The 27,958-nt window shown below is 28.5% G+C and overlaps 1 protein-coding gene across 1 annotated transcript; it reads right to left on the reverse strand.

Annotated features, from left to right (window-relative positions):
- Nucleotides 1-421: 421 nt before the first annotated feature.
- Nucleotides 422-27,072, reverse strand: LOC100206251 (uncharacterized). The gene is made up of 6 exons (XM_065810882.1): nucleotides 26,576-27,072; nucleotides 26,254-26,507; nucleotides 16,835-18,697; nucleotides 10,865-11,118; nucleotides 825-952; nucleotides 422-728 (listed from the first exon to the last, which is right to left on the reverse strand). The coding sequence occupies exons 1-6, from the start codon at nucleotides 27,067-27,069 to the stop codon at nucleotides 632-634; spliced, it is 3,090 nt and encodes a 1,029-aa protein (XP_065666954.1). The 5' UTR covers nucleotides 27,070-27,072; the 3' UTR covers nucleotides 422-631.
- Between the last annotated feature and the right edge of the window lie 886 nt (nucleotides 27,073-27,958).

The raw sequence follows: 27,958 nt of genomic DNA on the forward strand, positions 1-27,958 counted from the left end.
AAATAACGTAACTAAAAATATTCTGTACTACTAATAAGGGATCATGTATAAACTACGAAACGCTGGATTTCTTTTTAAAATAGAAATAGATCATTTGCTCTCCACGTGCAAATTTCAAACTTTGTATATTTATACCTAAACATTACGGTAATAAGAAGTTTGGAGCGAAAAATATCCCAACATCTTTTCAAAACACCGAATTTAAAAATTCGCTGTTTTGAAGTCGTGACCATGTAAAACATACTTTACCCTCGATTAGAAAGGAGGTTGTTTAAACTGCAAAAATTTAACATAGAAAAAAATAAAATGGTTTTAAAAATACATCTAGTGTACTCATGACTATGCAATGCTTCCATATTTTAGTTTGTTTAGTTCTTTTAATTGTGAATTTCACAGGTGAATTGTTAAAAGATTACACTTATTTAATATTTTGAATTTTGACAATTTCTTAACATTCTTCAAAAATGTTTTTCAACTATAAAAACATAGCGTGTTTTGTTAGCCAAATACAAGATTTCTGATGAATCGATTAAAATAAATAATTTAAACATTTCATAAAATATACCAACTAACGTTATCTCGGCATTTTACTGCCTCACTTCATTGAGTTCATTGAGTCTATTTTGCATTCTTAAGTATGCTCATAAAATCCCACCTTAGTTTTTTGCAACTCGTCTAATGCTTCGGACACTGCACGTTCAAAGTCGTTTAAGTGTTTCTTATTGTTTCTAAAGAGAATGAAAATATTAGTAATACTATTCTTTTATTTTTTCTCAATTTCAAAACAAACTTTATAAACCATACTTAAAAACATTAAAATATACCTTTTTATACTATTTCGATCGAAGTTAGACTCTTTAATGAATAAATCTAAACCGTCTTTAAATGAACTCAAACGGCTCTGGTAAACCAAGTGTATTTGATTTGTTCCAAACCAACTTACGTAAAGCATCTGTCATTAAAATTATAAAAATGTATAAAGCTTTTGTAATAATAAGCCACCACAAAACCTAGTTCGTTATTAGAATTTATTTGTTGCTTACTTTTTGATTTTTAAATTTTATTTAGGGGTTAGGTGTCAGATGAAATGCTTATTTTCAACGTTAAACTAATTGTAAAGTTTTTTACATTTTTGCAAAAAAAAAAAAAAGAGCAACAAATCAATAAATTATTATTTAGAATTTCAATAGAAAAAAATAATTCAAATATTTACTTAACAGAGGAGCCAATCCCCTGTTAAGTAAATATTTGAATTACTTATTCAACTATTTACTTAGGAAAGGATTCAAGCTTTTTCAGTTATTGTTTTATAAGAGTCAAGATCTAAATCTCAGTTTAACGATTCTGAGACTGGCTGGTAATAAGGTTTCCTGAACTCTGAGGTAGCTCTCAGAGAGGCTGATTCTATGTTGCACATCCATTGTCAAAGCCATATAAGAAACCCTTTGTTTTGACTTTAGGTTGATTCGAAGGAATAAGGCAACCGCATAGCTTATTGCTTTTACGCTATCTATGATTGAGTCAACTTCTCTAATTATTTGAAACACAAATAAAGTACCTAAAGATAACCACAAAAAAAAATCATCATTACTACCAAATTTATCCTTTCATGGTCTCTTAAGTAACTTTTCATCGTTTGAATATTACATTTTGCAAAACTTACCAGACTTACAAGACTTACTTTCTCTTTGTAAAAATTCGTTCGTTTTTTGTCTTGGAGTGGATGTCTATTATCATTTGATTTGCATAATCTCCAATAGTAACATACTTGGCCTGGGCATATACTTACAATTCACCTATTTGTTGTGAAACCAAATAGGTTTGATTTCACTGACTAATATGTGTTTACATTCTTCACTTAATTACCTTTCTTTTTGTTCTTTATCATTCTCCTTATTCACAAGACTGCACTCAGCCAATAATGTTGTTATTGGTAACTTAAATGCCTAATCACACTGAATGGCATGGCTCAGGCAATACTGGGCTTTAAAGCTCAATATTTTTATCTTTCTCAATTTCTTAATCAAATAGTTAACTTTGTGACTTGTTTTCCAGATAACCTAATCACTTACCTTCACACCCTGCTTTTTGTTTTGCCACTAACTCTAGTTTGTGCTCAGTTTTTCCTTGTTCTCTTTTGATAGTTTCAGACTGTGATTGTTTTAGTGTGATTATAGGATGCTACAATCACGCTAAAACATTTATATTAAATAAGTCAAGCCTCACTCTACTCTATGGTTAATTACATGCAGCTACTACTTCTAATCATATTTATCTTTTTCGCTCATAATAACAACTCTTAAGAAAAGATCATACTGATGCTAAGATCCATTGTTATTAGATAAACCTAAACCTTGTATATTATCTCAGAAACTAGATATGAGAGATTTTTGTAAAATCTTAACACAAATATAACATCTAGTTTCTGTTGCTAAAGTTATTTTTCTTTCAAACCTTTCTACAGCATGTGGTCTGGAAAACACTCCTATCGCAGACCTATAAAAGTGTTATTTAGAACTCTTTTCAAAACTCTCTAAACTATTTAACAAGTGCTTGACTAAATCTTGTGCTTCATTCCCTTATTCTACTGCTGAGTTATTAATCATTATAACAAAAAAGGTTTTATCATACATTAGATAGAAGGGATGAAGCAATTACTTTTGACATATCAAAGACTGTCAATATGTCAATAAAGTACTTGTCAATAGTCTGGCATGCTAGTCTTCTGTATAAACCCTCTTTTTATGGTATATGTGGAAAAGTTTTTAAAACTATTTAACCATTCTTTTATAAGTGCAGCATTAAAGTCGCCCTTGATGGACAACACTCTTTTTTATTTTAAGTAACTTCTGGAGTACCAGAAAGATACTAGAGTTTCAATAAGAATTTATTACTTTTTGATTGCTTAGAACAAGAAGCTGATCTAATAAAAATGTTGATACTCCTATACTGACGAATGGCAACACTCTTACTGAGTCCTCTATTTTACATCTTTTCAGATTATCTTTCAATATTTTATATCGTTATATATAAAATCCATTGCAAAGTTAATATCTACAATATTCCCACTTATTACTACAATATTACACTTGCCTCTTTATATTATCTTTTTTTTTATTCCTGACTTTCTACCTTTAAGGGGACTCAGATCTACCCAAATAAAAATAATGATTGAAATAACTTAATTATTAAAATAATTTAAGTATAACAATTTATTATTTTTCTTGATACTTATTACATTTATTTATCTTTAAGCATTAAATTTTCAGAACATATAAATGCTGAGTTCAACATGCTGACACTTATAGAGATTCATGTGAACACCTGTATGTCATACCAAAGATAAGTCAGTTTATATATATATATATATATTTTTTTTTTTTCAATTTTCATTTTAGGTGCCCCAAGAAGTCCTAACGGCCTTGTCACAGAGCACCGCGGTAGTGCATTTAACCAGGAAGTTCACGCCTCCTTCCTAACCGCGACGCGAAAATTTGTCCAGAGCTTGTTTCGAACCTGAATCTCCTGTTTATAAAGCAAGCGCTCTAACCACTGCGCCACGGCTGCACAGTGCTAAATATTCACCTAGAATTTAATGACTGTGTACATATACAATGTGCATATCATTAAGTAAACATAAGAACAATTACAACATATCTAGACTAATGTACATTTTACATGACTTTAATGATATTTCATCATAGAACATCAAAGCCTGTTTATAATGTACAATGTACAAAATAGTATTTCCAACCTGTAGAGTTTTGTACAATGACCCACATAAATATAAAAAATAAAATTTTTTATATTTATGCGGGTAATTTACTTTTTTTATCTTTTGCAAAATAGAATGCAAGTCATAAGCACAGTATATTTGCACTCATAAGCACATTTAAACTCAAATGTTTAATAAAATATACATACAAGTATATCTTTATTCCTTGATTTTTAATTCATTTTTATTTCTCGGCTATGTAAACAATGGGGTTATGCAAAGAAACAAAATATGAACAAACAGTAAAAAAAAAAAAGTGTAAATATTAGAAACACATCAGAAAATTTTATTGCATAAGAGATCAAACAGCATTCTTGTGAAAAACAATTTTTGAATTACAACACAAATCAAAAAATATATGTAAAAACAAATGTCTTACTCATACTCATGGACATGTCTATGTGGCTTTTACAGACACATAAATGCATCAATGTGGCATTCAAAGACACATACATGCATCTTCGTGGCTTTCAGTTTAAAGATTTAAAGAAATTTTAAATCTTTAAACTTAAAAGATAAACATCACTAACAATAAAATAAAAGTGATTTAGGCAAAAATTGCAGGCTTGAAATTGAAAAAATCTTTAGCATATTTAAGCCGAAACCCATTTTAGTTAGCTTATTTATTTTAATTTTATGCTCATAAAAAAAACGAATGTGGGGTAATTATAGCTCAATTCAATTTATGCTCGGCACCATGCCATCTCAGATTTTGATGATTTTTGCAATACAAGCTCATATAAATGAAAGAAAACTTCACTCCAAATTTTAGTGTCTGAATCCTTACGGTTTTAGAGATATCTATACTCAGTCCCAATCTCTTTGTTGATTTTTTTTTTCAGCGCTATTTACTTATTTGCTAGTTACATAACACAATTAGCTTTAACTTATGAAATACTTGCTCAATAGTGTTGAAAACTTGCACCTAACTATTTTTTAGAGAGAAGAACTCAAAAATGGTTCATAAAACACTAAAAAATTAAAGCTTCTTTATGAAAATTCAATTTCAAAATGGTGTAACACTTTTTATAAGTTTTTTGATGCCCTGTACAAAAAAAAGTATATCTTGAGATGCCTAAAAGATATGGTTCTGAAATTATTCCTATGGTTCTATATATAACAAAACTCCTTATTACAAAAAAACTGCAGAGGTTTAAAAAATATATATATACATTAAGTTTTAGATTGTTTTAAAAAGATTTTAGAATCTCAGGTACAGTTCTAATATATAAACTTGTTTGCATTGCACATTAAAGATCTTCACTTCACACAACCTTTTTCACAACAAGGATTTTCTATTTAGGAATCTTCAAATAATTATTGTAAAAATATTTCTCACAGAACTAAAAAATAATATAAAAATATTAATGATAAAGAAAGATGTTCAATTGGATTAATAAATAAAGAAAATTGTATAATAAAGAAAAGATGCCATAATGTATAATCAAATTGATGTCATTTAAGGATGATAGACCAGGAGAACCGACTAGCAGCCAGATTTATAAAGATGAAGATAATGAACTTCTTAAAACTCAATTCTTTTTTTACAGCTATGAACATAAGTTCTTCCAAAACACATGCTGTGAATAGTCACTCAAGACTTGCTCTCGGTAAAATGAAATGTTACATGGTACATCACAACAAGTCATGGTAAATCACCTTATGATGGTTTTGGTGGGACTGTTAAAAGACTAACTTCAATTGCTAGCCTTCATTGAGCAACAACAAATCATACTTACAGCATCTGGAATGTTTTTTTTTTTTACCAAAATGAAATCATAAGAATTAATTTTTGATACGTATCTAAGGAGTCAAACATGATAACTCAAATTGAAATTTTTTTCAAATATTTTCAACAAAAACGTTGAAACTTTAATAATTTCATCAGTTTTTCAAACTGATGAGATATTAAAAATTGCTTGCCTAATATAAGCATTGAAATGTTTGCATGTTTGATTTATAATAACCCATAGATTGGACTAGTGGAGTTGAAATTAAAGACTTTCAAGTTAGATTCATGCATCCATTTTACCCTTCAAGGTCGTATTGCCAGTCTTCTAGAGATGGTGTGTGCTGGGTTCCATCAAGAAAACTTATTCTTAATGATTAATATTCCAACAATTGTCACAGGAAGACAATACAAAATCAGTGAAATTGATCATCAAAGCATTAAAGAAAGCTGAGTAAACTTTAAACCAGAGAACTAATTTTTTATGAAACTGTTAAAGATTGTTAATTGCTATTGCCTTATTTTAATTTTTTTTATTACAATTTAAATATTTCCATGATTTATTTTGGAATTTCAATATTTTTAGGGTTTAGAAATACAAAACTTTAAATGCCAACAAATCTGATTTAAAAAAGATTACTCTTGCAGTTTTTTTTGTTTTATGACATTTGTTATATATAGAACATTAGAAAAAAAATTTATAATCATGCCTATCAGGCTTCTCAAGATAATTTTTTTTGCGTTGATTTGACACGGAATGACCCTGTGGTTAATCATACTTTTTTATTAATCTAATTTTTTAATTATATAATAGTATGGAATTATCGAGCACTGGTATCTTAGTATTTAACTGGGCTAACAAAGTTTCATTTTATTTAAAAATTAAAAAAAAAGCAGTCCAAAATTCTAATGAAAAAGTTATTTGCCTTATCTTTTCATGCAAAAGAAGGAATAAAGATAAACTTATAAAAATTTGATGTCATAAAATATAACTTTTTTACCTTTAGTAAGTAAATTAAGTAAAAAGTTGTTAAAACTGTGTTGTTTAAACTATGTCAAAAATGTGTTATTTTTAAAATATGTTATGTTAAAACTGTGTTTAGATAATGTAAGAAAGAAGTTGAACGTTTAAAAAATTTTTAATTTTCATTCTGATTCACTCCCAACAAGACTGTAAGCAACCACTATTAAGTTGGGAGTTATTAGAAAAAAAGAATAGAATTATAAAGGAAACGGTTGACAGAAGACTTAAAAAGTTGAAGGTTGTATGAGTCAGGAAAACATGAAACATATTCCCAAGATGGGTTTTGGAACTTATTCCCAAGATGGGAATAAGTTTCAAAGAGTTGAAGTGCTGGGAAAAAAAACTAGACAAATAAAAGTTTTTAGTGCATGTAGCAACAGATACAGTAAACAAATGAGACTTTACTGAATGACAAGTCAAACAAAAATGGGTTTTAGTTGATGGAACTAGAGAGCTCCTTTGAGCAGCTATGTAGTTCCATCAAATAAAACTCGTTCTTGATAGTATTTGTAGAAAAGAGAAAAAGATGCAATGGACAAATGGGAAAGAGGCTCAAGCTTAGCAGATAGAGCGAGTCTAACTATGTTTACATGCTTTTTTGCACCTTGTCTAGAAGAAAAGGAGCATCATTAGAAGAACCAGCCCAAATATGACAACAGTATTTCATACAGAGACAAATAAAAAATTTGTAGAGGTAGAGATCGGAATCAGGAGTAAGAAAATGGCAAGCACAATAAAGAGAAGTAACCTTAGCGGATGCTTATTTAGCAATCGATTGTATATATGGCTTTCATGAAAGGTCAGTAGCAAACAATAATTCAAGAAGACATAAAGAAGAGGATTCAGTGAGAGGGTTGGTATTCATTAATATAGAAATACCGACAGTATTGTGATCAGCTGCCTGTTCTAAGCGATCAAAAAAAGAAGACTTTTTGTCAACACAGGAGTATAATGTTGAGTCATCAGCAAAAAAAGCTACTTTGAATGTAAGGTTGTTGGGAAGATCATTATTGTAGATAAGAAACAAAACAGAACCAAGGATAGAACCTTGAGATACCCCAGAAGTTATTGGAAATTAAGAAGAGTGTTGGCTTTCGAGGATGACTTTAATGAAGCAGTTAGAAAGAAACAATTAGATAATCTTAAAAACGTTCCCAGATACACCATATGAAACAAGCTTATGAAGAAGACCAGCATGCCAAACTTTGTAAAAAGCTTTAGATATGTCAAGAGCAATAGCTCTAGCCTTTCTGCCTCCATCTAATGCACAATAAAATCTTTCAGTCACAGCAGTTAGCAGGTCAGCCCTAGAGCAAAAGGATCAAAAACTGTATTGATTGTCTGACAGTGAGTTATTTGATTCAAGATGGAATGTGAGAAATTTGTTGATCAAAAACTCAAAGACCTTGCTAATAACAGAAAGAAGACGGATTGGACAATAATTAGATGGATCAGAATGTTCACCTGAATTTTTGAAAATTGGAACGTTTAAGTTTAAAGAGAACTTGACTCCTTCTAAGCATTGATCTTTGCAATTGCCTCAGTCCTATAACCTTAAATAGTAACATAGGGCTCCTTATGTGGCCTCAACAATGCACACCAAAAGCATTAACAGGGACACCACCCATGTACAACATGGCACTGTTAATACTCTGATATTTTACAGCTGTTGATAGAATCAGTCTCTCTTAAAGCTACCACAGAGTTTGGGAAACCTTAATACTAGTTGGCCTCAGAACCAGTAAAATGAGTTTTAGAGCTGTACCCTGATTAGGAGATAACAGGAAGAGTTCTTTCTAGAACTCTTCCTGTTATCTCCTAATCAGGGTACAGCTCTAGAAAGAAAAGCCTTTAGGTAGAGTCAAGAAGATCCAACAGTCAACATCCTAGGCAGAAAACAATGCAACACAGGTTACATCTACACTAGCCTAATAGATGAAGAGGGTTTGAGGCTGATTAGCAAAATTATTTTGCTTATAACTAAAATGTTTGCCTAGGAAGCCCTCTACAAGACAGTAGCTGGATGCAATTAACATCTGCCCATCTCTAGCCTTTACTCAACCAAGATCTTCAAGGCAGGGGACTATTAAGACGGAGTTTGTTTCTACAAGGCTATGCTTAAAAGGCAGCTCTACAAGGGAGCAGGACATGGGGCAGGTAATACTGAGTTACTTGATACCAGTAAAGGGTGATCGTGATGATCCTGAACCTGACCTGGAGTACTTAAAAGGAGCTACTTCCTGCAAACAGTACCTTAAAACATTAGGCATGATATTTTGGAAATGCATTAGGAAAAACACTACATCTAACAAAGTACTAGAGATTAAGGTAAGCGTAGGTTTAATAATTGGAGTAACTAGTTAGTTAATGAGCTCACATTGCATCAAAATAGATTTAAACAAGATTTAAAAATTAAAAAATTTAAAATTTCTGAGCATTATATTAAACAAAATGAGTTTAAAACATTAAGGCTGCTGAGTACTAAATTTACTAAATGCATAGTTTTATATAATAAATTGCTGAAATGCTTAGTTTTTAGGATTCTTTTCACAAAGAAAATCGAAACCAGTTTTTATAATTTTTATTACAAACCAATGTTAACTGTGATGAAAACACTGAAGATATTTTCAAATTGGAAGTGGTTGAAAAAAACTAAGAGAGCTAAACAAACATAAATCAAGCTGATGGAGTTCATCGCCATGTCATGTCTAACTGTTCTGAGTCATTGTCTTACTTAATTCTGTTCTTATTTAAACTTTAATAGTGGTAAAATGCTGGAATTATGGAGACTAGCTAATGTTACATCAATTCATAAGAATAGAAGTCATTCGGATGTTTCAAACTTCAGGCCCATTTCCATAACATCGGTGGTCTGTAGAGTAATGGAGAGCATCATAAAGTATGCACAACAAACTTGTTTGAATTGTTTGATTTATTACAAAAGCTAGCAAGAACGGCATTCCAGTTGATATAGTACTTAAAGACTTTAGCAAAGCATTCAATCAAGTACCATGCACACAACTGTTTAAGAAAATGAATAGCATACAGAATAGTAAATAAGATGCTCAACTAATAAACTATTTAAAAGATCGAAAACAGCGTGTTGCACTAGGATTTGTCTTTAAATGAGAGTAAATGTAAAGTAATTCACATTAGTAAATTAAATAAAAAGTTTAGCTATCAGGTAAATGGGGATCAATTATCAAAAATAGAATTTGAGAAAAACTCAAGAATAATAGTCAGCTCTGATGATCACTCCCAAGTCTTTCTCAAATTGTAAAAATTTGAGAAAGATTTCGTAGAGAATAAATAAACTGATAAATTATACTAGGAATTAAATATTTGGAGACATTTCAGCAAGTAATAAAAAAGTTATGAATATTCTTTGAAAATGCAACTTCTGCATATGTTTGCATGTGTGTGTATAAGTATTCATAAAACTTAAGATATGTCTCTGTTTAGGCATGATTAAAAATTAATACAGCTAATAAAAAAATATGGCGGATTAATTTGATTATTATGATTAATATGAATTAGTAAAAAGAGCTGATTAATATGGCTAAACATCATTTAAATATCTATATAAACTATGTTGGAAAATTATTTTGAATGATTGAAGTCCACCTTTTTTTTTTTTTTTTTTTTGAAACTACAATTTTGTATTCCGCAGATTTTGAACTCATCTGAAAAAATCCTAAACAAAAAGTAAATTTAAAAAAAAAAATTTAACCTTACTTTTATAGTGAGTTTTTAGACAGAGTAATATAGTTAAAGCAGAGTACAAACCCTTGATTTTTCATAGAAAATAAATAAACTTTTTATTTATTGATGTTTTATAAAGTATATTTGTTTTTAATTCAAATGTTATAAAAATTTTTATGAACAAATATCCATAACACTTGAGCTAGATGCACTTTTTTTCATTAAACATTAATCAAAGAGTAATTAGTATACAGCGTACTTAGATTGCTTGTTTTATGGTTCAAATATTATTTCATATGTATTACTAATTAGGCAGTTTAATTCCAGAAAAATTTTTTTTTTTCTTAGTTTGGCCCTAAAGCTTTTTTAAGTGGTTTTCATATTTCAGAAAATGTGATCACTATATGGTACATGAAAAGCTAGATCATTTGACAACTTAACTTTGTCTGCCCTTACTCCATTTTAAGGTTGTGGATCTCTACAACATTTATCACATAACATTACAATCTAGTTGGCTAATTTTACATTTACACAATACAACAAAAGATCTTTTTTGGTTAATTAAATGCAACAACTAAATAAAGAACTAAACAATGGTAAAACTCTGTAAAAAAAAAAAAAAGTTTTTGCATACCGTTTCATCTTCAGGATTTCCTTTATTAATAGTATGTGCACTAATCACTTTTCCTGGCCATTTTGGGTAACCAGGTAAATGAGTCCAGACAATGTCCCCAACTTGATGAACTGATTGCTTGCTTCTTTCAGTATTTAAAAAAGATGAAGCCTTTGTGTTGGAAGAAAGAGCGTTAGTCAGAGATGTAGTTTCATGAGACAACACATTCATTTGTTTAGAAGAACTTTCAGATTTCTTTTCTGTCAGTGTATTTTCTGTTTATTAATAAAAATTTAAAATTTCATAACATTTTTTATATCAAATTTTCCTTATATATCATGCAAATGATAGAGCATGAACTTTATTAAAATAAAATCTCTCTCAATCACTTGTGGGTCCTGGACAAACATTTAAAGCCAGCTCATTTTGTGTGCAAAGCGTTATACACACATTTGTAAAAATCCAAGACGAAAATTTCTCAAGTCAAATATTTAATAAAAATAGTTTTTTTCTTTATGTAAATTAATTAGAAACATGAACTTTGAACTTTTTTTAACATAAGAGTTGTCCATAATGTAAGTTTGCAATTTTAGGGGAAAGGGGAATACAAAAGAGTAAACAATTATAGGGTGCCAACAAGAAATTGATGTTTGTGAATTGGGATGAAAAGAAGTAGTGTTAAGAAGTTGCTCTTTTTAAAAATATATGTACATTTTTTTAAAAAGACCATTTAGTATTATAGTTTATTTTATGCTAGGAAGGGGAAGGTAGGGAGGGGAGGGGGAATTTAAACTTTTTCGTAAATAAAACTTTTTTTTTTTTAATTTTTTACCAGGCCTTGATAAGAAGCGTTACACTTTTTGAATTTTACATATGTATTCACGATTTCACGTATGCGTTGCGCATTTTACATTAGGCAAAAACTTTTTTTAACTAGTTTATTTTAACAATCTTTTAGAACAGTTTATGCGGAAATCATTAAGCTGTAATTAACTGCTGTAAAAAACATTTGTGGAATATTTTTTTTATTAGATAAAAAAACAGATTGATAAATAAACTTTTTTCTATTTTTCGTTTTTTTTTTTTAAATTTCTTTTATTAAATTTAAACTAAAATTATTATTAAATATAATTAAATATAAATTTATTTTAATAAATTTAATTAAAATTCTTTTAAAAATATTTATTATATTTAAAATATTTATAATAATATTTAGTTTATTACTTTATCATTACTTTAGTTTTACAGTACTTTAGTTTACTATTATTACTTTAGTTTTAAAATTTTTTTACTGCTAAAATTTTCAAACTGTTAAAGTTGAAAAAATCTAATAAACTTAATTCAAGTCACTTATGTTGTCATAATATGTCACTAAATGTTTGTATTACTTATAACTTTATTTTACATTTCAGTTTTGAAATTGCTTTTTAACAATAGTTTTTTTCTTTATCATTAATTTTTTGAATTGATAATAGACTGAACCTTGCACAGTGGAGAATTTATACGAAAAAGTTGATCAAAAGTCGATTTTCAAAATTTTGTCAAAATCTGTTTTTATTGGTACATTGTTAAAGCTTAATAAAGGTTACATCCCTAAATGGTCACTTCGGTTACCCCTCTCTCCCTCACCTTATTGGGGCAGCTTTAAAAATCGAGTAATCGTGATAATGATTCAATTGTTAATGATTAATGATTCAATTATTAATGATTAATGATTCAATTGTTTTTCAACATTCCTGTTGATAAGCATTATTACAAGTCGTTTTTTGTGTTTATGGCTAGTGACAAATTTTAAAAACCCTAATGGATATTGAAAAAAAAGCTCATACTTTTGGTATATTTATTTTCTCTGGTATATTTATTATTATATGTTATTTTCACATTTCTCATCAATTATATTTGATGTAAAAAATTTATTTAAAAATTTTTTTTTTGTATACATTATATTAAAAAGTGTTTTTGAATGTCAATTAAGCTTATTAAGCTACAAGCTTGTGCTTCACGTAAAGCTTAGATATCCTATTTACCTTTTTTTTTTTAAAAAGTTGCGCATGTACGTGCTCTAAAATTTTTTTAATTTTTTTAGTCAATAAGGCAAAAACATTTTTTTTGTGATTAAAACTTTTATTTTATTTGATTCCTATTTTTATTGTAGAATCTCAAGCTATCACGATAGAGATGACTAGACGATCACTTTATGAAGTCTTGGAACAAAGTTCCGAGAAAAAAATTGATGACAAATCGTGTTTTTATTAGAACACCTTAAAAACATAACCAAATGCCCTGCAAATGAAGAAAATGCACTAAAAACCATTTTTTCAACTTTTAAGTTCCAATTTAGACAAAAATGGGTAAACACTAGCCGCAAAAGAGAGCGTTTTTAAAAAAATAACAAACAATGGCTCAATACCACCATAGCTCTACCAACTTGGACGGTAGCAAAGACCTGGTTTGTGAGCAATTGGTGTATGCTGCTCAAATGAGTCAACGTGCTGCAGGGAACAGTGACATGTCTAACATTATAAAGGAAATTTTATTTACACCCACAAAAGCCAAACAATATAGAAAAAGTGACACATCTACTGAAGATATCATTTAAAATAATACATTATCAGAAGCATTGTCAATTTTTGTGGAAGCTGATATGACAAAAAAAAAATGAAATTATTCATGCAGGCAATAAGAATATCTATCCATGTTATTCATTTATAAAAAAAGCCAAAGAGGAATGTTATCCACCAGAAGTATCGATAACAGTTACAGAAACTTGTTCAGAAATTAAATTACAAGATCTTCTGGATCACACGCCTAGGCGATTATGTTGTTATTTGAATGAAGTTGTTGAAACATTAAATGAAAAAGAAAGAAATAATTTAGAATTGATTTCAAAATGGGGTTGTGATGGCTCGCAACAACAAACGTTTAAACAAAAATTTCAAAACAGCAACAATAGCGACGCTAACATATTTCAAAGTTCTTTTGTGCCCCTACGGCTCATATGCTATATTGGTAACCAAAAGAAAGTGCTTTGGCAAAACCCAGCACCATCATCTACAAGGTATTGCTGACCAATAAGAATACGTTTTATTTGGGAGATAAAAGACGTAACGAATGATGAAATCGAATACGTAGAGAACCAAATAAAAGGCTTGAGAAAAAGTGAAATAATAAACGCTTTTGGTGGTAATTTGCAAATAAAGCATAAATTTCTTTTTACTATGACTCATGGAAAAGTTTGCAATGCTGCTATAAATACGACATCAACAATGAGATGCTATATATGTGGGCAAACTTCAAAAGATTTTAATGACTTGAATAAAAGAACGACAGAAAACCATGAAACACTGAAATTTGGGCTATCAATACTGCACGCAAGAATCAGATTTTTTGAATCCTTGCTGCATATATCGTATAAAATACCAATAAAAAATGGAAAGCAAGAACCGAAGAAGATAAAAAAATAGTAGCGGAAATAAAACAAAAAATTCAAAATGCCTTTAAAGATGAATTAGGGCTGTTGGTTGATATTACTAAGGCTGGATTTATAAACAGTAATGATGGGAATACATCAAGAAGATTTTTTGCCGATCCATTAACCACTTTCCACATCACAGGGGGTTGATATAACTATTATAAAAAAATGTAATTTCGTTTTGGAAGCTATTTCGAGTGGGCATTAAATTAATGTAAAAAAATTTGAAAATTTTGCAAATGAGACAGCCAAACTTTATGTTGATTTATATGGGTGGCACCCAATGACGCTGACTATGCATAAAGTTTTTAAAACATGGCACCACAATAATTGAACAGGCAATACTGCCTATTGGCCAGCTATTAGAAAAAGCAGCCAAATTATACAAGGCAGAATTATACAAGGAAGTCTTCGCAAGAAAACTGTAATAGAGATATTTTAAACAGACTTCTGTTAACTTCGGATCCTTTGCTAAGCAGCATGAGAAAAAGACCCCAGAAAAAAAGAAAACCGTTCTCCATTGAGACAATAGGATTTTTGATGCCGGAAACATTAGAAGACTCACAAACAATGACAATTGACGACATCAGATATTGATTCTGATTGAAAATGATTGAATTGACAGTACAAAAATATTATACTTTATCTTGGATTAAATATAGGGCTATAATAATAAATTATTAAATTCAAATTGTTTAATTGTCAAACCATTAGCTCCTTGTAGCGGAATAACCATAGGATTTAATCCTTTAACGAAAAATAATTCATAACAACAGGTATAACCTAAGGATTAAGTTCAGTGATTAAGAAACACAGTATAGGTTTAGATGCATAATTCAAGTGTGATTATCCTTTTTAGTAATATAAATTTAGTTATTTGTTATTATGTTAAATAGTTTTGAAGTTGAAGATATTTATAAAGTATGTAAGATGTATAAAAGTATGTATTTTTTGTTTTAATATATAAATTTTTTACATTTCATGTGTGACCAATCGTTTTTAATACAATATAATGACCCTAAACTTCTTTTTACAACACATCACATCGATAATAAATATAAAATAACTTTGTTCAACTTTTCAAGTGAAATACTCCACTGTGTGTCGATTAAAAATGATTAACTAGTTTATGAGTTTAATGTGAAGATTTTGTTAAAGCCAAATTATTAAAAAAAAGGTTGATAGTTTTTATTTATTTTTTGACCGTTAAAGTATAAAGAATAACTTTATATATTTTGACCCCCTTTTTTTTTCTCAATGGTAAGTTCCGGCTCTATTATTTAAAAAATACTGGTCTAATTAATGCGCTTTTGTAGTTAATAAATGACGTCAATACAAAAAAGCTCTTTCAAACTCGAGTTATAAAAGTTATGTTTAGGTTTTCCAGTTGCCGTTAAATTTTATGCAGAAGAATTTCATTAATTTTTTTATAAAACGAACCAAACTTTTATAACCGAATAAAAACAACACGATCAATAAGTAAATGCTTCTAAAGCCCAACTACTATTTATCTTATTTTATAACAAAACTAATTTTAAGGTATGTAAATTTTGAAAATAAACTGATATTTTTAAAAAACAAGTTCTGCTAATAACATCCTAAAATCAAAAATACCATAATTTTTTTTTGGATTTAGTTAAAAATAGTAAAAATACATCAGGCTTCACGGTAAATGAAAACGAAATATTTTAATGAAAATAAAATTAAAAAAACAGCAAAAAAGCAGTAATCTTCGTTTAATTACAATTTTTATTTTGTCAAAAGCCGGTTGAACTAAAATGTTTTAGGTAGCACGAACATTTTTTTATAAAGGGGTAAACCCAATCTAATTGTATAGTTGTGTAAACCATTTGAAAAACTTTTAAATCCCTTTAAGAAATTCAACCATAAACAAGTGCTCTCATTAAAAAAAAAATTACAATAAAACGAATGTGTTAAAGAAAAATAAAAGTTTTAATAAGTATAAGATTTTAAAACAAGGAAATGTTATATATATATAAAAATTATATATATATATTTTTTTATAACATTGTTTAATTTAACGATGTTTCATAAGATAAAGACTTACAAAAATTTTTAATGGGGTTTTAAATTTAATTACAATGAGGTACTTTAAACTTTTAACAAAGTAAATCTTTATTAAGTTACATTTATTCCCATTAGGCTTTTCCGTTATGCAATAAAATCTCATAACAAGGCCTGTTTTATGGATAACTCTTTATGCAAGCCATTTTGCATACATTGGTTTTCAATGCATGCACATATACATCTTCAGTAGTAAGAATACTTTTTAAGAGATCATTGATACAAATAAATATTTACAAATAAAAAAAACCTTATATTTAAAAAATTAAAAATTGCTCAAACCTATTATAATAATATTATAATTATAAAAATAAAAAGAATTAACAATTTAAATACCCACAAACATAAACTCAACTCTCATGACAAAACCTAATCTTAAATAGTTTCATATTGTTTTTTTTTATTTACAAAAGAAGAATTAGGACAAATATTACCTTTCTTCAAAACTTTGTTACTATCGCAGTTGCTGTTTTGAAAGAATATTTTGACATTATGAGTTTCACCATTTTGAAATACTGGCAAACTTGTAGAATGATTTATTTTAACATTGTTACATATGGTATAACCAGAATAAATTGGAGATGCAGGTGACAATACCCCAGCTTTACCAGAAGATATTGTGGGTGATTTTTCTGTTTCTCGAAAGATGTTCGATACAAATGTTTGTGCATCTGATAAAATGGACACAGGGACACTAGCAGCAGTAAACTTTTCAAAAAGTTCTCCAGTAGCATTTGTTGATTCTTGACCAATAATTTTTTCTTTTTCAAATAAATTATATGTTGTTGGAACAGTCATCGATTGAGTTGCTGGAGCAATGCGAACATAATTGCTACCAGATCCCATAAATCGAGATTCTCCTGCTTTAATAGTAGGGTATAAATATGAAACAGGGCTTGTTTGTGTTTTTGGTAAATATTGCATAACTGGATATGAAATTGCTCCAGAAAGAGACAAACTTTGTCCATTTACTGTAGTAACATAATGAAGAGGTAATGTTTGCGGCATGTTAACTTTTGATGAAGTGAATTGATTTTTAGAAGTTTGTAAAGATCCTTGAATTTGTAGAGTTCTATTAACTACAGAAGAGTTAGCTACTGTATTACTTACTAATGATGTCTTTATTTGCTGAGATTGCAATGAAGGTATAGCACTTTGATTGTTCACTAACAAAAACTGTCCTTGTGTAGACACAAAAGATTGGTATGGACTTGAGGAATGGAATGGTTTTGAAAAAGTCATATTATGGGCTTGTGAAGTAATTATAGGATTATTATTTTGAGAGACTAACTGAACCAAATACATATGTTGATTTTCCTGAGTTTTCAGAGTGCTACAAGGGGGGGAACTTTTAGGTATTGATAAAGGCCTATTTGCTGAAGGTTTCGATAAATCTGATGTTAATGTTTTATGCTCAGGGTTAAACTTAAGCACCACTGAGTCTTTTTCAATTAGTTTTGAAACTATTGATTCACAACTTGAATTATTTGTAAGATCTGAAATAGTTGAACTAGGAGATAAGGTTGAAGCATTTGTTATAACTGATGGAACTGTTCCCTTCGAAGAATTAAAATCATACTGATTTTGTTTTGATAAAAACTGATGATCAACTGAGTTAATTTGACTACAAGCATGCTGCAGCTCCTTAACTAGGGAACCTTCAGATACCAAAGAATGTGAAACAATATGATGCTGAAGATTTTGAGTACTTTGAATGGTACTAATAGAACGAAGTGTTGGAATTACCTCAGTATCCATACTCTGAGTTTTTACTTGATTTAGTGCTTTTAACTGTAAATCACTAGCTTTTTGAATCACAGCATCTTGAAGAACTTTTTGAAACACCTTTTTTGTTGGATAACCTGATACTAATAAGTCATCTTTATTTTGTTTTTTAACACGCTTTCTTGTACCCATTAGAGAAGTTGAGAAAGGCATTTCAACTCCTATTGGCAATGAATGTGAACTATTATTAGAAACACTTTTTTGATTCATAGTTTGCATTATATTAGTTTTTCTGTCTTTGTCAATACTTAACAAATCTTGAATAGTATGACTGATTTCATTAGCTGAAGATATGATTGGTTTAGAATTTTCGAAAGGTTTTACTGACTCTACATTTTCAGAAAAATTTTGAGCTAGAAATTCTTGTATAGGTTTTATCGGCTGAACAACATTAACTGATGCAATTTTCATAGCATCAATTCCAGTTTGAAACATCGACAAAGGAGATGCACTTGTAAGAAACTTTCTTTTTTCGTTAACTTTCTTTTCTGCTAAAACTGATTTTGTTTTACCTAAAACATTCGTTCAAATATGTATATAAATATATATATATATATATATATATATATATATATATATACACACATACACATACACACACACACACACACACACACACACACACACACACATATATATATATATCAGTGGTGTACAATTGGATTTTGGCTGGTTGCCTGCTAGGCAACCGAGAGTAAAAAATTATGCAAATAAATTTTTACTCTCAGTTGCCTAGCAGGCAACTGAGAGTAAAAATTTATTTTAAATTATGCAAATGTAGAGAAAAGAAAGAAATTTGTTAATATCAAACATTTTTAAAAATGCAATATTAAATCTAATTATTTAATATTAAAAAAAATAAATGAAAATAAACATTTTCTTATACAGGTATACATACCGCAAAAACACCAAAAAAAGCACATCTCAATAACTTTTTTATTATATGCTTTTGAAAAAAACTGTTTTGAATGTGTTTAGAGTCGCTTAAAGTTCTTCCCAGCTAGTTTGATTAATTTTTAAGAAATAGTTTTGTTGTTATTGTTAACTGAACTTTTGTTGTATTTTGTATGTGTACCCCAAAAACCGCATTCAATTTATCGATTGTATCTCTGCAGCTAGTGAACCTATGAAGCTGAAATTTGGCGTGTCCTAATATTATTTGATCTGCTTTAAATAAAACCAGTTACTGCTAAACTTAATCTTGGAGAAAATACCCGATGCACCACAAAAACCACAAGATAGGTATACCTAAAAACAACATTGTTGTTTTTAAAATAATATTTTATAGGCTATACATGTGTTCTTGCTTTTCACTATGATTATATTTGATTCTATGTAACCTCTTGATTCTAAAGATGTCATTGCAGTGTTTTAAACAAAGTTTGCATCATGTTTTTTACGTATTAAAAATCAATAACATTTTTAGAACATAATAACTGCAAGAATTTATTAAAACTTACTCTGTGTTTGAACCTAGAGCAAATCTAAATTTTTACTTGAAAGATGTTTTTTAGTATTTAGATATGTTCTGTAAGCGACTAATGTACTCTAAAATGTTTAACGATAATTTTTTTAATCAAATAGAGTTAGAAAAAAATAACATAGATATAGCATAAGAAGGAAGCCAAAAGAAAGAAAGAAGAAACTAAAGAAAAATTTATTAAATGTAAAGTTGAATGTTTTTGCAAACAAAGGAAATGTCAAGCTTTTGGCCTAAAGCAATGTTCTAATTGTCTGTTCAATTTGCAGCAAAGTGATTTGCAGAGTTGATGGTGTTAAACCAGTTATGCTTTTACCAGCAAACCAGCACTTCTCCACATGTAAAAGACTGATATACGACCATTATAACGAATGCAACGACAATCAATAATCTTTTTTTGAATTAAAGTAATCAGTTAAAGTACTATTTTATTTATCTATGTTATCTTAACATTGTTGTAGTAATCTATTGTTATAATAATTTAATAAAGTCTGCAGCTATTTTAGATGCCTGTGTTATTACTGCTGTGTTCAAATATTGTTTTTAAGAAAAATATATATTATTTTCTTTAAAAAAAATCAAATACAATGGTAATTTATTGTTTTTCTTTTTTCTTTTCAAAACATAGTCTATAAAGTGAATTCTATAAAATGTACCCCAAAAACAACAATAATACTTCCTTTCTTTATGAGGGTGTTTTAAAGATTTATAACTACTTGAGAAAAAAAACTTTTTTCAGTATCTAGTTATAATCCATAGGTAATAGAAAAACTATATTTTGCTAACTTATTCTCTGAAACGGTTTCTAGGCTCCTACAAAAAAAAAAACTACACACTTTTATAATTGAAATTTTTACTCTAGTGCAAATACTAAAGTATTTAACAACTAAAGCTGCTTTAATTTATAGGCTGACATATTAGCTATTATATATCAAGTTTTTTGAATCCTGAATCCTTTTCTACATGCTAGGTCGCTTAAGCCAACATTGTGGTTTTTGCAGTACGGTTGTTTTTACGGTACGTATACCTGTAACCATAATAAAAAACCATTTAATAACATTTAAGCCAACATTGTGGTTTTTGCAGTACGGTTGTTTTTACGGTACGTATACCTGTAACCATAATAAAAAACCATTTAATAACATTTAAATCGTGTTGCGGTAATCAATATTATTACAGTAATTTGTTAATACCTTTAAAAAATAAAAAAGTAAAGAGAATTTTATGATGTCAAATATCACATTAAGCTAATGCATTAAGTATTTTTTTATTTAAAACAAGGCCTGTACTATCTGAAAAATTTAAAGTAAAATTTTATGCTATAGTTGCATCGCTATGTCAAAATGAAATCAGTCGCGGTCGTGACAGCTACAAAAACAGAAACAGAACGTTTAAGTCATTTTTTTTTTTGATGGAAGCTTTCAACAAATTAAAAATTTAATTTGTTTTAGTTTTTTTTAGAAGATGTTATATTAACTATAATATGATTTTTTAAATTTATTTTGTTCATATTTTACATAAAATGGCAGCTAGCAAAAAGTTGCAAAAATATTGTACAAAATTTAATTTTTTTTTTTTTTTAATTTTTACTTTTGTTATTTTTACTTATAAAAAAATCTTATATAACTAAATTATATAAATAAAAAATTATACAACTTTCAATGATACTTTAATTAAAATCATTAGCTACTTTATTTAAAAGCATTTTGCTAGTATAACAGTGTTAGTAAAGATAAACGTGTCGAAATTATTTATTTTCAACGTAATCAAAAACCAATTATTTCAGCGCATTTGTTAAAAAACCATGGTTAAATCAATAAGACAAAATATTACTTGCATGGTCATATAAAGACTTGAAATCGCAACAAGATGTTTCTATTGCTAACTGTTTAATGACATAATCTGCTTTTCATGGCGACTTTGGTAAAGCCAATTTAACGCGGTTCACAACACGAGCTTCTGACAAACTTGAATGCTAGACAACTTCTTCCATTTGACAAGAAGAAGAACAAGGAATATCATTGATACCTTGAGCTTTTTGAAGGTCTCTGTGTTTACGCTGTCATAATTTAGTAAGCTCCTTTTTTTTCAATTCTTGCTCTGGCGTTGATTGTTGGAGACCAATATTACTTTGTTCTTTTTCTATTTCTTTTAATTCAGTTTTCTTTCTCTATAATCTTTACAAACTTGTTTGTGCAATATGGGCATTGTTTTAATATTTATATGCTTCCTGTATTTTTATGTAGAATATGTCAAAAAAGTTAATCTTAAATTAATTCATAACCTTTAAATACACAGTTATATCAATTATTTAAATTTCTCTTTATATCATGTTTTAAATTAGGTTTTTCAAAATAAATCTTCATACTTGATGCATTTGAACATCTAAACAATACATCTAAACATCAAAACGATGCATTTAAACATGGAAACGATGCATTTAAACATCAAAACATCTGTTATGTCGCGGTTGTTACAAAAAAGAAATTAAATTTTACTTTTTTCCAGACAAGGATTTAAAAAATTTTTTCTACATATATATTCATTTCAACTAAAATCTTTTGCTAAATATAATTTAGCAAAAGCATTTTAGTAGCCAATTTGTTTATTTATCCCCTATGAAAAAGTCATACACTGAAAGTGCGCTCTGTAAAAGTTTAATAGATTACCAATGGAGCCGCCCAATTATATAGACCAAGGAGACATAATAATAAAAACAGATGGTGTCATTGAATAATAAACAAAATCATAAAAAAATATAAAATAAGTTGTAAGACTCTAAAGTAGAAGAATAAAGTATAAATGCTCAGGGGGCAGGGGGAGAAACTTCTAGTCACTCTGTGCATAGATCATATGTAACAAAAAACAAATACTTGATTTACTGATATTAAGACTGCTTATGTCTTAGGTGAAGTGCATTAGTAAATTCTGTTTTCGTCCACTTATATTTCTGGTGAATAGAAAGCTAATCACGCTCACTTATGGGCTAGCACATCAGAGCCAGACATAAGATCTACAGAATGGATTTCAAGTGATCGAATGCACATATTAGTCACTGTAGGCCACAAGCCTTCACTCAAAGCCAAAAAAGCTAGGAACCTGTACTGGTGTGGAATGATGCGCTATGAAGTGAGATTTTAGATCTGAGCACATGGTCAGTGAGTGCTGGTCCAGTGTGCATTATGGAGCTACAGACAGACTGACGTGTGCTAGAGCGTCAGCATAATCATTAGATTATTGAGTGCCATAACCACATCCAGAGGGATAATGTAATGCCCATTTTGTAGTTGTGGTGTACATTGGAAGAAGTCAGGGCTCACCAGCCACAAAGAATATATATATATTCTAATAATTGTTAAAAATTTTTTGAAGCCCTTTTTTAATTTCCAGTAAAATCACAATGTAAAATAAAATCAGGACACTGAAAAGTAGTTGCTACCAGTACTATCTTTAATTAGATCTAACTGAAAAATCAGATGGCATGATTATACTTTTATTTCCTTTTTAAAAATATAAAACATCAATATTATTATACTTAATAACATAAATGACATAAACTAATGATTACTTAAATGACTTTAATGCTATTGACTCTTAAACCATTTTCTAACTTTCTGATTAAAAGGTTGAGCAATATTTATAATAAGCTAGTAATTTGTGTAACAGTAACAACAACGAATTCAGATATCTAGCAGATACACTAAAAACATTTAACTCAAACAATTTATGTTACAAACCATTGCAATGGTATGCCACATGGATTGCAATACATTATTGTTATTAAAAATAAGTGTATAAATTAACGTGTGATTAAAAAAAGTTTTTATTTCAAAAATGTTAAAAATTTTAATTCAAATAAAAATATTACTAACTAAACTAACCTAACTTCCGAAGTGTCTAAGTTTGACAATTTTTTTGTTTATGCGACACAATGATCGCAAAAAGTGACCAACGGAGTCGTCCAGTCACGTAGACCAGGGAGATGTGAAAATAGAAGTAAATTGTAGATGATGTCATTGGGTGAGAATCATAAATGAATGTAGAGACTATTTTGTAGGAGGAAGAAAATTTAGGACTCAGGGATTAGGTGAACAATAACTCACGCTCTAGTCATACTAAACAAATGATAAAACAATGGTCTATGAGTAAACAAGTCAATATCGATCCGCTGGTTCATTAAAGGCAACCATGGCTAAAATTATCGCACCATACAAAAACAATAAAATAAGTAGATAACAAAATATTAAGTAAAATGATAAAAAATAGTAGTACAAGCAATATAAAAAGAAAAATAGGCTAAAAATGAAAAAATGTGCTACTATTTTGCAATACATTATTGTGATTAAAAATAAGTGTATAAATTAATGTGTGATTAAAAAAAGTTTTTATTTCAAAAATGTTAAAAATTTTAATTCGAATAAAAATATCGTGACTTACTAACTAAACTAACCTAACTTTCGAAGTGTCTAATTTTGACAATTTTTTGCCAACCTCAGAACTTTAAAACTTAATTTTATTTGATATTTCAAATAAATTAAAAACAGTAAAACGAATACTTTGTTTAAATTCTTAAGTAATTAACTCAAAAATAAAAAAAAGAACGTTTTATTTTAACTATTAAAATTATTTTTAAAAAAACCGGCAAAACGAATATATTCTTTAAATTCTAAATAAAAATAGCTATAAGAGAAAAAAGAAAAAAGAATATTTTATTTAAAATATGAATATAATAATTAAAATATAAATTAAAAAAATTTTTTTTAATAAAGTTGGAAATTATTTAATAATTAATCTAATTTATTTAAATAAAATAAAAAAATGAAAAAACAAACATTTAAATTCTTACTAAAATAATTAAAATAAAAGCAGAATAAAGAACTTTTTTAATTCCTAAATAAAATTTTAAAAATAAAAGCAGCAAAACAAACGTTTTATTTAAATTCTGAACAAATTAATTTAAAAACAAAACACCAAGCCAAATGTTTTATTTAAAATTCTAAATATATAATTGAAAGTAAAAAAAGAAACAAACATTTTAAGTAATTCTAAAATAAATTATACGAAAAAATTAATTGAAAAACTATAGGTTTTTTTTTTAAATACATTAGAGATGTCAAGAACAATGATTTTGCAGAATACCGAATATTCGGCTGGGCGCTCGGCCGAAGCAATGAATATTTGGTAACACTTAGTTATTTTTGTTAATATACTTAGTTATTATACATCAAATTATTTTAACTAAAGTTATGTATTAAAGTCATACTCTTCAAACTATTCAAAAAATTACAAAAATAACTAGTTCAGGTATATCTTGCCCTTCTGAGGTAATTTCAGAAGTTGCTATAAATAGATATAGCTCAAAGAACTCCAAACTTATTTAAAATGATATTTTAACTACAATCTGAACTTAAAGCATGGATTAACTTTAATGGGAATATCAGTTATACGGTTGTTTTTTTATTGGGAGGCTAAATAAGTGTAAATTTCACTAGTGCAAACTAGCATAGTGCAAAGCAGTTGCAAAAACTGGCATTAGTGCGAACTGGCATAAGGCCAAATTAGCATGTTTGCCAAAAGAATTTGCAAAGATTGGCATATGTGCGAACTGGCATAACTATGAATTGCCATAAGTGTGAAGCAGTTGCAAAAATTGGGATAAGTGAGAATTGGCATAAGTGCAAGTTGGTATATGTGCAAATCCTATACCAATGTTTTCAAATTCTTTTGGCTCACTTATGCCAGTTTTTACAACTAATTCATACTTATGCCACCTATGCCAATGTTTGCAAGTTTTTTGCCACTTATTTGTACCTATCCCAATGTTTGTAAGTTCTTTTGGCACACTTATGCCACTTATGAACCATCGCTAGTGTCTAGTAGCACCGATGCAGATTTATTTGTGAGAAACTTTGTAAGAAAATAAAATGTAAATAAAAACAATCAAACCAACATCTACAGAAAATATGCACACATACAAAGATATGGAAAAGAAAAGTCAAATTGCAAATGAAATTAGTTTTTACATTAGATTAGACAGCAAACCCTTTCTAGTTGTGGTCAGAAAATGCAAAACATTATTCTGATAAAACTTGATAACCTTTTCTTTTTATTTGCCAGAGGTAGTACTTTTTTTTCGCTACAATCAGGTATTTGGTATTTGGCGGAATATTGGACTGAATACTGAATATTAAAAAAAGTATCTGAAAAGTCACCAAATATTTGTGACATCTCTAATATAATACATATATATATATTTTAATTTTTTTTTTTTTGCAACAACCGTGTTTTTTAAAAAACACTTATTATGCAATTAATTTTTTTTTTTTATATATATAAATGACTTTGTGCTTTTTGTTTTAGTTACAATGATAATTACAGTTTTAAGAGAAAAATTATACTTTTGTGGGAACCGTAAATTGCTCCTAGAAACTTTTTTAGGAAAGTGTGGGCAAGAGCTAAAGCTCTTGCTTCCCAGCGAGGCCTGGTTATAGTTAGTACTCAAATAATTTAACCATTTCAACTAGATATCATGAGTTCTAGATTTCCGATATTAGCTCAACAATTATAAAAACTTAACAAGAAAAATACCTGGTTTGCGTCCTCTTCCTTCATTTCTTACTTTACAAGCTGGTGGATAGAGTTCTTCAAAATTTTTACATACAACACAATCTGGTTCTAAATTGTTACCATCATATTCATCACTGAATCTACTCATAACATTTGGATCAAAATTAAATGCTTTTTCTGGTTGCAATGGACATTTTAAACCACACTTACAAGTTCCATCATATTGCAGATAAAACAGCATATCTTCAAGACATGTTATGCGGCTTTTGTTCGGACTAAAAGAAAAATTAAACTAAACAAAATCATGATTATAACATTTTTTCAATAATGAACGAACAATCACCTTATATAGTTTATAAGACCTTTCTCTGTAACTCTGTTCCAGCCTCTTGGAACATAAACAGCAACCTGCTCACTAAAATCACGAGTATTTGATTCAATAATACTATTGGATGATGATAAAGCATTTGTTTTAATTGGTTGTATTTGCTTGTCAGTAAGTTTACAACTAAAAGAATCAATAGTGCTATCTTGCATTGGAGAAGAACTTTGAAAAAATGTAATGTTGCAATCTTTATCTTCTTTATGTACATTCAGTTGATCTGTTGTGCATTTTATATTATCTGTATCTTCCATCAAATTATCTACTAAACTATTTAAAACAAAGTTCTGGCAGTTCAGAGTAAAAATAGATTTGTCACCAATAGATGGCAATGGTAAATTTAATGGAACTTGTTTATCCACTTGTGAAGATGGGGAAGGTGATTTCTCATCAACAAATTTGAATAGTTTTAAAGTTAAAACTTGTGTTATACTTTGTCTTGGTGCTAAAGACATGACATATTTATATATTATATTAATAAAAAATTGCTTATAAAGATTACTAGTTCTTCATATTAAAATGTTTAAAATAATAAATGAAAATAATATTATTGGTTGGGCTTTTGCTAAAGGTATTTGCTGATTGTTGGATATATATATATTTTAGCAACATTTATGTTACACTAAATTATTTATTTTAAATTACTTCTTTTTATGAAGACATTCAAAACAACTATATTATCTATTTATTAGTAATACTTCAAGACTACTTCGAGGGTCTTATCAGACTATATAGTCTGATGATAAGACCGTCTTATAAATCAACTATGAATGTGCGTTTAAATGAGCACTCTGACCTCACACTAAAATAGCCTGCTGCCAGGGGCTTCAGTACATATATCGACTCTCTTATATCCAGCTGCTGTCTAAGAGCTTGTCAAGAGGCAGCAATCTTTTTTTATCATTCTATATATATATGTGTATATATATATATATATATATATATATATATATATATATATATATATATATATATATATATATATATATATATATATATATATATATATATATAAAATATGTTCAATCCTATAAAAAAAGATCTAAAATAGCACCGAATATAATACTCTGTCAAATTTATACTGATTTAACAACAAAAAATTGTTTAAAATATTATAAATAAAAAATAATTAAAAAAAAACTTACCCAACAAATATCATACTAATAAAGAAACTATATCTCACGATTATAAACAATTGAAAAAAAAAGAATATACGTATAGATGCCAAAGGCTTTTAGGATGTGGGTGCTTAGTAAGCGTCAGATACCTGCAATCCAATTATAGATGAAGGTAAAATCCTTAATCATTGGAAAATAAATTGGATGGTAAAAATTTATACTAAAG

This window comes from Hydra vulgaris, chromosome 11, assembly GCF_038396675.1.
Source record: "Hydra vulgaris chromosome 11, alternate assembly HydraT2T_AEP".
In the NCBI taxonomy this organism is placed as follows: Eukaryota; Metazoa; Cnidaria; class Hydrozoa; order Anthoathecata; family Hydridae; genus Hydra; species Hydra vulgaris.

Coding starts and splice junctions, on each gene's coding strand:
- LOC100206251 (XM_065810882.1), bottom strand. CDS start 27,069: ATGTCTTTAGCACCAAGACAAAGTATAACACAAGTTTTAACTTTAAAA. Junction 18,698..26,253: donor AGGAAGAGGACGCAAACCAG/GTATTTTTCTTG, acceptor CGAATGTTTTAG/GTAAAACAAAATCAGTTTTA. Junction 953..10,864: donor GAAATCCTGAAGATGAAACG/GTATGCAAAAAC, acceptor TTTTAATGACAG/ATGCTTTACGTAAGTTGGTT.